This window comes from Camponotus vicinus, unplaced genomic scaffold (assembly GCF_025532165.1).
Source record: "Camponotus vicinus isolate PSW18456_S1 unplaced genomic scaffold, iyCamVici1.0 SCAF_12, whole genome shotgun sequence".
In the NCBI taxonomy this organism is placed as follows: Eukaryota; Metazoa; Arthropoda; class Insecta; order Hymenoptera; family Formicidae; genus Camponotus; species Camponotus vicinus.
In genome coordinates, this window is record NW_028141948.1 from 7,663,190 (window position 1) to 7,674,565 (window position 11,376).

General features: G+C 28.8%; 2 protein-coding genes across 3 annotated transcripts in view; both read right to left on the minus strand.

Moving 5' to 3' along the window:
• The window catches only part of LOC145963070 (uncharacterized), a 250,716-nt gene extending 241,307 nt beyond the window's left edge, over nt 1-9,409 (minus strand). Inside the window, exons 1-8 of one of the 2 annotated variants that reach the window (XM_083084708.1) lie at nt 9,088-9,409; nt 8,820-8,949; nt 8,515-8,737; nt 7,719-8,180; nt 7,420-7,640; nt 7,012-7,171; nt 6,791-6,890; nt 6,419-6,496 (exon numbers count right to left, since the gene is read on the minus strand). In XM_083084708.1, the coding sequence (XP_082940834.1) occupies nt 6,448-6,496; nt 6,791-6,890; nt 7,012-7,171; nt 7,420-7,640; nt 7,719-8,180; nt 8,515-8,737; nt 8,820-8,882 (1,278 nt within the window). In that variant the 5' untranslated portion in view covers nt 8,883-8,949; nt 9,088-9,409 and the 3' untranslated portion in view covers nt 6,419-6,447. Of the gene's footprint in view, nt 1-6,259; nt 6,497-6,790; nt 6,891-7,011; nt 7,172-7,419; nt 7,641-7,718; nt 8,181-8,514; nt 8,738-8,819; nt 8,950-9,087 lie in introns of those variants that run through there. The other variant, XM_083084707.1, reaches the window with a different exon arrangement.
• Nucleotides 9,410-9,427: 18 nt separating this feature from the next.
• Nucleotides 9,428-10,414, minus strand: LOC145962442 (uncharacterized). Its single transcript, XM_083083499.1, has 2 exons — nt 10,174-10,414; nt 9,428-10,077 (listed from the first exon to the last, which is right to left on the minus strand). The coding sequence occupies exon 2, from the start codon at nt 10,046-10,048 to the stop codon at nt 9,428-9,430; it is 621 nt and encodes a 206-aa protein (XP_082939625.1). The 5' UTR covers nt 10,049-10,077; nt 10,174-10,414.
• Nucleotides 10,415-11,376: the final 962 nt, after the last annotated feature.

Consider the following 11,376-nt stretch of genomic DNA (forward strand, 5'->3'; position numbering starts at 1 on the left):
GGATAATGCAATGTATTATTTTAAAGAGCAGAGAATTTTTTTATGTTGTATATAAAAAGTGTATTACTTTAGGTTTAGATACTCATTTTAAAGCTTATGAAATCGAATTGCCACGTGAGAATAGAACATATGAAATTTACACAGTTGATGTTTCGAAAGAATGTAATGTGAGGACATGCAATTTTCATATTTCAGGCGAAGGTCGATATTTTATTTGAATGTTCGATGTTTAAGAAATAATATCTTAGCGTTAATATTAATGTTCTGATAAAACACGCACGCACTTGTTCTAAAATATAAATTATAAAAAATATATATATAAATATATTATATATGTATTTTAATAATATATGTATTTTAATATTAAAAAAATGGTTCTTATATAAATATTATAATAAATCTTTTTCAATATTTCAATATTGACTTGTCTTTAAATTTATTTCACATATTTTACCACTTTTTATCATAATATTAAAAATATTATTTATTTAAATATTTATTAATAATTACCAAATCATTTATTTATTTCAATTAAATATTTAGTGATAGTAAATAAATTGCTCATTTGTTTTAACTAAATATGTAGCTCTAGTAATTAAATATTTATTAACTATTATAAAATTGCTTATTTTTTTAAATTAAACATTTAGTAATAGTTATCACAGTTTTTATTTCCCCTTAAGATGATTTAGTTATAATTACCAAATATCTGATAATACTTATCAAATATATTATTTTTTACTATCAAACATTTAATTACAATTACCAGATTTTTTAATTTCTCGTTATCTTGATTTAGTTATAATTACCAAATATCTGATAATACTTATCAAATAATACTTGTCAAATTACTTTTTATTATCAAACATTTAATTATAATTACCACGTTTTTTAATTTCTAGTTATCATGATTTGGTTATAATTATCAAATATCTTATAATACTTATTAAATATATTATTTTCTGCTACCAAAATTTGATTACAGTTATTAAAGTTTTGTTAAACGAATCAAATTTGTAATTGAATGAATTAAATTTAAATAGTCTAAACTAAATAATTTATTTACTCAATTAATTCTTTTTGTAATTGTTACCACACATTTAATTAGCACTATTTACCCAAATCATTTAGTAATTGTTATTAAATTCTAGTGTTTACTACTAAATTCTTTTTTCAGTGTACGGGAAATTTTCTAGGCGACATGACGAACGAACTCGAAAGCTACGGCCGTGGTAGCTATATCGAGGCGTTCGTGTCCGGGGGCCCGAAATTTTACGCCTACATCGTGCGAACACCGGAGGGTAATATTCACGAAACTTGTACAGTTAAGGGTATTACTCTCAATTACGAGAACTCGCGGCGAATTAATTTTAATACTATAAAAAAGCTACTATTAGCGAGAGAAAAAGACACACAAGAAAACGAAGAAGAAAATAGCGAAACTTCGATAAATCTACGAAATCGATCGTAATCTGAACTCTAATTTTAATTCTAATCGTAAACTTTAAGTGTATTTATAAATTCATTCTCAAGTTTAAGTGTTAGTTTAAATATATTACATTGTGTGTATTAATTTAGAAAAATATATTAGTGTGTGCTAAATCTTGTAATTATTCAAAAGGAATCCTAATTCAATAAATCCATATCCCACGCGACGCGACGTTAACATATAGATATATTCTTATCCAGGCACATGCTAATAAATTTATTATAATAATTAAATCGGGACTTCGGATTTGAAGTGACGACTCAGAGAGGACGAACCGTTCGCCGCCTACAGAGAATCCGAAGCTTAATTAACTACTAAAATTAATAATTCTGATTTGAAGTGACAGCTCGGAGAGGACGAACCGCTCACCGCCTACAGAGAATCCGAAAAATAATTAAACATCAGAATTAATAATTCGGATTCGTGGTGTTCAATCAAAATAATCCTAACGATTATACCAGCAATTCCGACGGAATGATATACATACACATAATGGATCGAGTTAGTGCCGCTAGAGACGAATTATCCGATTTATTTGCACTCGCCTTATAGATCTTGCACTATTCTTAAATATATCGCGGAAGAAAATTTTGGAAAATTTTTTTATACATCGCGAATATAATAGATCGCGCGTATCCCCGGGAAGAATCGCATAGTTCGTTTGACCCGAAAAAGCGATCATTGTCCGGGTCGTAATCAGAGTACCTGCATCCGCTTTCGCAGCAACGACCAGCCGGGACGTAACAAATTTTTGATATTCCGAATGCTTTCGCAAGCACGCGAGGCATTCATTTACGTCATGCACACGAGTTAGACGATTAGGACACGCAGAGCATTCTAAACCAACTGGGCTATCTCCGATTAGCAATGAATGTCAGGCACGAATTCCCAAGACCCCTGCTCAGTTGCGGAGAGTTTATCGCGACAGAATAAACACAGGGCGGCCTTAGTGATGATATGTCGATAGCCACATGCGTTAGAACAAAAGATGTGTTCGGGTTCGAAGATAACTTCCTCCTCTTCAGGAGCAGGAATGTAATTGTAGAGTTTTCGTGGGCACATGAGTCGAAAAGTACACGATTGTTATTAACAATTACGAAAATTCTATAATTAATCAGACCTTAATATGAATTAGAATATCTAATTTAAGTTTAATAATTCTACACCGTCTAATTCGATTAGTTATAGATTATTAATTATTAATTTAATAATATTTATATCAATAATTTGTATGTTAAGAAATATTATGTATATTTTACGTGAGAATAATATTTTAGAAAATATTTTAGACGGTTAAAATTGGCTGGAAAATTTGAAACTTGAGTGTTACCTGGGGCAATAAAAGTGAAATCGTCCTGACTCACAAAACAAAGGGTCGCCCAGGGCAATAAAAGTGAAACTCGAGTCGCATCAGAAAAACAAGGGTCGGATAATAAAAGTGAAACTTGCATGTGCAGGATTTCTTGAACAGAAGATTTCAAATTTTCCACTTACCTGATATATTCTAAAATCCTGTAGAATATTTTCCACCACGTGGTTGATTATTTTCCACTGATTAATTACGCAGGCACATTGGATGACGTCACGCCTCGTGGATCCTTCTCGTGGAAAGTTGTCGGGCGGTAGGGCTTGTCCTCTACGTCTATCGGTGTGAGTTGAGCTGGCCACTTAATCTCGCAATCACTATTTATCACTTTACCCGCGAATAGCAGTTCGTATTCTTTGTCGTAATGATCCGTCTACACGATATCGAGTCAGTATGTAGCCAGTGGACGCGGCACGGTGATATCTTGCTATTAATCGACGGAGTTGGTTTTTTCTACCGGCACGGCGTGTCTTAGGCATTGTAAAAATTGAAATCATATTCAGATTTGTGTTGCCTTGGCAATGATTCAATGTGCGGCGATCCTCACTGTCAAGGATTGCCTTAGCTGTGTTTGCGAGCGGTTCGTCCTTTCAGAACAAACACCACGAATCCGAATTATTAATTCTGATGTTTAATTATTTTTCGGATTCTCTGTAGGCGGCGAGCGGTTCGTCCTCTCCGAGCCGTCACTTCAAATCAGAATTATTAATTTTAGTAGTTAATTATGCTTCGGATTCTCTGTAGGCGGCGAACGGTTCGTCCTCTCTGAGTCGTCACTTCAAATGCGAAGTCCCGATTTAATTATTATAATAAATTTATTAGCACGTGCCTGGATAAGAATATATCTATATGTTAACGTCGCGTCGCGTGGGATATGGATTTATTGAATTAGGATTCCCTTTGAATAATCACAAGATTTAGCACACACTAATATATATTTCTAAATTAATACACAATGTAATATATTTAAACTAACACTTAAACTTGAGAATGAATTTATAAATGAACTTAAGGTTTAAAATTAGAATTAGAATTAGAGTTAGAGTTAAGATTACGATTTGGAATTAGGATTTAGAGTTAGAGTCCAGTTTAGGACTTGTCGGTTCGGTGTCGCGAGTTAGACTGACTGAGTCTGGGCCTGCTCTGAGGTCTCTCGATTTTGGGCGGCTCTCGGCGGCTCGGCCGCTGCGGCGATCGAGAGTGAGGAGCTCCTGAAGTAATTGAAATCAATATTTCAAATATTTGAAGCAGATCAAATATTTATCAATTAATTTGTCAAACTTGTTCTATTAATAATTTATTAAATAAATTAAAAAATCAGAATTAATAGAGAGATAGAGTGACAAGACAAAAAGTTTGCAAAATAATCTTGTTAGTAACAAATATCCCAGTAAACACGCAGGACTCATTTCCGTAACAATTACATAATGTTCTATATGTATATATTACAGATCATTAAAATGAAACTATAACGTATCAGTTATGTCAATAACATAATGAATCTATAATTCTTACATAAAATTGTTATGTAATTTTGTCGTTACTTTGTTATGTAATATGTATGCAATTTGGTGAACGTAAATGTGTACACTCTAAAAGTTTCGTAAATGCTACGTAACTCTAACGACACAGTTGTAACGTTATGTTAAATATGTAACATTTATGTATTTTGGTGAACGTAAATGTGTATACTCTAAAAATTTCGTAAATGCTACGTAACTCTAATGATATGATTGAAACGTAATGTTAAATACGTAACATTTATGTATTTTTTGGTGAACGTAAATGTGTATACTCTGAAAGTTTCGTAAATGCTACGTAACTCTAACAGTATAATTGAAACGTAATGTTAAATACGTAACATTTATGTATTTTGGTGAATGTAAATGTGTATACTCTAAAAGTTTCGTAAATGCTACGTAATTCTAACGATATAATTGAAACGTAATGTTAAATACGTAACATTTATGTATTTTGTTGAACGTAAATGTGTATACTTTAAAAGTTTTGTAAATGCTATGTAACTCTAACGATATAATTGTAACGTTATGTTAAATACGTAATATTTATGTGTTTTGGTGAATGTAAATGTGTAGACTCTAAAAACTTCATAAATGCTACGTATCTCTAATGATATAATTGAAACGTTATGTTAAATACGTAATATTTATGTATTTTGGTGAATGTAAATGGGTACACTTTAAAAACTTCATGAATGCTATGCAACTTTAACGACATAATTGTAACGTTATTTTAAACATGTAACATTAACAGTATTTTATTGATGTGAATGTATACATTTTTGTTTAAATCTTGTAAAAGGAATTCGTAAAAAGAGGAGAAATATGCAGAAACAAGAAAATGAAAGATTTTGAGAAAGAAAAGTTGCGATATATTTATATATAATTTAAAAGCGATAACCCGGTAAAAAATTTTTCATGTATATTCATGCAGAATTGAATATAATTGTACAAAACTATATATAATTGTGCAAAAATATGTATAATTATAAATGATAGAGTACAGGACATTATATATATTTATATATAAATGCAATAACTCTCTCTGTTACATATAATTATATATAAGTGCGCATTTTGCATACTTATATATAATGTTCACAATGTTTTATGTATAATTATATATGGATTTCTGTTAGTTTAATATATACCCGTACGGCATTTTAGATTTCAGATACATAGCAGATAGATAAAATTTGAAATGTTGCTATATAGCAGATATATAGCAATACATATAAATTATCTATTAAATACATATTTAATACCGATAAATGTCCGCGCTATGGATACGTAATTTACGTTACATATCAGATACATATGATTATATATATTCGATACGTATAAAATACGTAAATTATATATTTCATACGTATCTGTAATATTGCAAATACGTGCCTAAAATGTATCATATAGGTTATTTATTCATATTCACATACAGGGTATCGATTGTGTAACTTTTTCTAAAGTGAAAACGTGAAAAGTGAAGAATTTCTTCCAATCACACATCGATTTCATTTTAAAATCAATGCGTGATTGGCGGAAATTTTTCACTTTTCACGTTTTCGCTTTAGAAAAAGTTACACAATTGATACCCAGAGCGTTTTCCAGCAAGCGATACAAACATAATATTACACAGAGTATTATTCTATCTTTTTTCAATACCAATGAACAAAGATAGAATGATTCTGTGTAACACTGTCTGTGTCGCTTGCTGGAAAAAATTTATTTTTAAAACTAAATAAGATATAAACTTTTTTTAATTATTTTCTTATTAACTTATTTATTTTTAATATTATATATTTAATATATAATATATTTTTATAAAATATATATATATTTTTCTATAACATTTTTGACACTATATTTTAGTTATAATAGTATTTTAATATCACATATCATATCAGTCTATATATCAGTATATAATATCAGTATATAGTAGTTATTTTAATATCACATATCAGTCTATATATCCATATATAATATCATGCAGTATATAGTAGTTATCTTAATATCACATCATATCAGTCTATATATATATCAGTATATATAGTAGTTATTTTAATATCACTTCATCACTCTTGATGTTGATCAGTTTGATCAGTTCGGTTTTTTTCTTTGTCTCTGAAACAATCAATAAATTTAATGTTTAATATGTAATATTGTTGTTAAATATAGAAATATAATAAAGACAAAAAAGAAAGGCGTTTCTATAAAATATACATATAATTACAAGGAATCTTTCAAATCTTTTAATATTTGTTTGAATATTATTTTGAATAAAAAAACAATGAATAATGAATACAATGAATGTTATAAAGGATTATTAGAGACAAATTACATTTAAAAAAGCACCTCAATTAATATTCGATTTTTATAATAAATATTAATATTTATAAAAATAAATATAATACTTACGCAATTCTGCGAACACGTCCAGGAGCTTGAACAATCCAATTGTTCATGAGTTTTGTTATTATTTCTTCGGTTGAATTGGTATCATGTAATCGAACAACAGCTACAAATACATATATAGTATATCAATTTATAATACTGTACATATAATACTATAAACATTATCATCATAACAATTGTTAATTTCAAAAAACAACTATAACGACGTATACTTGAAGTCTTACCCATAATTAAATTAACGATTTTAAAATTGCGAAATGTAGTTTTTCCTCGAGCTCCTTTCCAACTGTATGACATTAATATGTCATCCTTTATTAATGTTTTGAAAATGTTTTTTATCATATCTTGTAAATTTGTCCCGCCTTTCAATTTCAAAAAGTCTCTCTAAAATAATTTGAAATATGTAAATTATTAAAATAAAAAATGAAATTTGTAAATATGTAAATATGAAAAATATACAGAATGGTATATATATATATATATATATATATATATATATATATATATATATATATATCAAACGACTATATATAATCATTCACATAATTATTTAATAATTATAAATAATATAAATTATAAATATAAAGTATTATTAATAATTATAATTATTAAAAGTAAAAATGGACATTTACCATTTTCACGAAAAACTCTTCATTTTTTAAATTTTCTTCAAAAAGTTGCAGCTCATTAATCGATGAAATAGTGTTGAATGTAAAAGCTTCTTCATTTATATTATTTTCTTGATTTCTAATGGTTTGGTCTGTTATTTTATTCTCCAATCTATTGAGCCTTTTATCAATGTATGTTACTTCAACCAGGATGCGATTAACTTTTTTTAAAATTTCTTTCAATACTAAAAATTAAAATATCATGAATTATATTTTAAAATATTGTATTTAAAAGTCATTACCATAAATTTAATCCTTTTTACCTTTTTGAGATTGATCTTCATTATTTTTATTTGTTAACTCTTCATATTCATCAATGAAATGAACATTATCTTTATCGTTAAAATCTTGATTTTTATTTTCTATCTCTTTTTTCTTATGTTTAGTGATCATTTCAGTTTCTTGTTGATGAATAATCTGCTTTTTCTTTTCAATTTGAACCATTTTGACTTTTTCGGGTGCAATGATTGGATTTTCAAAGGTTGCCAAAATCTGTGCAGACTTTTCCGAATGAAACAATTGTTGTGATCCAGAAAATTCCTTCGGATCTGGTAAAGGAGACAGTAGATCCACTTCTGTACCAGAAGATTCATCATCAGATGATGTAAAATTTTTTGCAGTAGCTCTGTCATGACGTGTTTGTTTAATACTTTCTTCATCTTCAGTATTTATGTCGGATATATTTTCGGCCATCCTTAACTTTTCTTGGCCTCGTTCAAAAGTATCTGAATATAACAATGACAATTATATATTGACAATTATAAATACAAAACATAGACAATTAAGAGTAGTGTGAATTATATGTCGATAGCTTGATATTAAGAAAATATTTAAGTTTTCAAATGGAATTAATTCTTTCTTTTATGCAATAGCAGTTCAATGAATCGATCCAATAAAGTCAACAAAAGTAACTTTTAATTTCATTTATTACATATCATTAATATAGACTCTTGTTTACATTACTTTAATTTTATTTATTGGATCAATATTGCCAAGAAAGAAAAAAGAATTTTTTTAACACAAAGATAAACGAGTTTTAATAAATAATTGTAAATATACCTGCTGAAGCAAAAATGCGTAGAACATCATACATTGCCCAGCCAGCTTTTACATTTTTTAAATCCGGTAGTTCTTTATTCCGTATAGCCTTATTCAGCCTCTTTTTCACATCATAATTTGGATAGAAGCAAACCTGTTGCTTTTTAATAGATTCTTGCAACCAGTTATTAGGGACTAGTGCTAGCCCGTCATGGAATTGAACTACATAGAAGTTTTCTGGAAACTACCAACAAAAAATATGTATAATAATGAATTAATTTATTGACAATAAATATATTACAGTCATGTGCATTTCTATATATTACCTGTAAGGAAGATTCTTTTCTTGTTTTTTGGGAAGAAAATTGCTCGCACCTCGATTCAGCCATATCCAATAAGTGTATTAGAAGTATTGGAAACCACGGTGTAAAATGTTTAAAACAGAGAACACATAACCTGCAAAAATTAATCACAATTTATTATATACAATTAGTTTTATTAAAAATAGTGACATGCAATATTACATATACATAAAGTTTAGTTAATTTTAATTAAATTTTGAAGTTATTTAGATGTGTTATATTTTAAATATACCTTTCTACAAAATCTCGAGTGTTGATGAGACGAATGCACAGACGAATGTGAATGAATATGGACAAGTATCGTGTCGAATAGTCACAAATGCAAATTTTCTTGATTACGTTTATATATAACTTTTTCCTTTATTGCCACTTGATGAGTAATGTAGACAAATAGCATGCAAACCAGCACACGTAAATTGCACGTTAGTCGGATGAAAGCAACGAAGTTAATTATAATCGTGAGTCGATCGATAAGTCGATAACCAACTAACGAAATATTGATTTATTAAAACCAGAATGTTGTCAATCATGTTACGATGGAAAAATAGAAAATAAAAAATAATTTCTTTTCACTATGAACAACATGCAGCGTATAGATAATACGATCCTCCAGCTAATGCAACTATTTCAGCAGGTTGCTTAGGTGTTTTTAGAAGCACTCTTGCATTCTTTGGTAAAGTTTTGAATTGTGAATGTAGAGCATGCCTCAGAATTTCCATAAGAGCATTAATTGCATTATGTCTAATTTTATACTCAAAAGACCAATTTCGAAGATTGCACAACAATTCATTATCCATACTTTTATCATCAATGTTCATATTATCACCTGCATTGTCACTCGAATCGTCAGAGTCTAATGATAAAGGTTGCATTTCTTCTCGTTCTTCAATATCAATAAAATCTTCGTCGTCTGTGATTACTTCTGTGTTATGTACTTCATCCGAATATTCTTCTTCATTATTATTGTCACTAAAGTTTGGCAATTGATCATTACTAGGAGAAGATGATGTTGAAACTGATGATGATTGATCATTTTCAATTCGACATTTTTTTATGCATTCGCCCAATGGTCCAAAATCTGTCACACCACTGCTTGACGATTCTAGCAAGAAATAATCTATTTCTGTCTCTTTTTGTGCTAATCGTCTCTTGTGCCGCGAAGAAATATCACGGTTACTTATTTTTTTATCCATTATATACAAAATTATTTATTATATGTAACCTAGAAAAATAACACAATCATAATCAAATACGCATTAATATTGTACAGTTACAACCGTATGGAAATTCTAATCATTACAAAATATAAAAAACTTACCTTTGACTCACTAAATTATTTTTCACATATATAATCAACACTTATACTTTAATATCTGATCACCGCGATTACGATTACGCAGAAACGTGCCCGACTTTCCGTTTATCAGGTTTTTGCAGGTTAACGATGCTACTACGATGCACCATCTTATGATATATTATTACATTTTGTCCAATATGTATCAAATACGTGTTTGATATATAAATATTTATATAATATGCGTAGTATACCTGCTATGTATTACATAATGTATTTTCACTTGGATACATCAAACATATTGAATTAATTCCGTATTTAACACGTTATATTTCATATATAATAAAATGTAATGTAAATGAAATATTATTACGTATTTAATATATAATTGCAATAAAAGGTGCCGTATGGGTAATTATATATATAAGTCTTGCGTCATATATCAATATATATAAGTAACAAATATAGTTCAGATACAATCATGCATAATTGTATACGATTCTATATAAACGAGAAATTTTGATCGAAATGTATATGTATCTTTTCCTCAATGCACTCATGAACAACAGATAGGTGAAACATTTTGTTTTGTGCTTAATAACTGTGATTGGGATATACTTATATGTATACACATTGCAAAAGATCTAGATACGATGTCAATAAATAAATAATCATAAAATTATCTCACTGTTGATATAAATAAATGTAAAATAAATTTTCTTCTAATATTATGCTTTCTATAACCGTTTCGCTATTGCTTTCAGGTATATATATATATATATATATATATATATATATATATATATATATACCGACTGTCATTATTCGATTGCGACGCGACGTCGCGGCGTCGGCCCAAGCGAGGTTAGCCGACTCTTGCCAGATGCCGACTCACGGGTCAACGTTGGCAATACCGCGACAACTGGTGTCCGACATTGACCTGACATTAAAAAAAAATTATATTCGTATATTTATGTCGAAATTTTATTACTTTCTTAAAACTGAATTTGTTTCTTAATGATAAATTTGGTTCTTAAAATAATTTATGGAAAATTATATATTTGCGCTAGTTATGACATATGTAGATAATATATAACACTTAAATTAAATGAAGAAGTAGTCTACCACGTAAGGCAGTTGGCTTACAATCCAGAGGTCCCGAGTTCGAGTCCCACCAAGGTAAGTGTGTTTGCCAAATACGAGGAAACATTTAATCCAGTACAAAAG

What these genes read in the sequence shown, in the direction of transcription:
- LOC145962442 (XM_083083499.1), bottom strand. Translation starts at nt 10,048, where the DNA reads ATGGATAAAAAAATAAGTAACCGTGATATTTCTTCGCGGCACAAGAGA.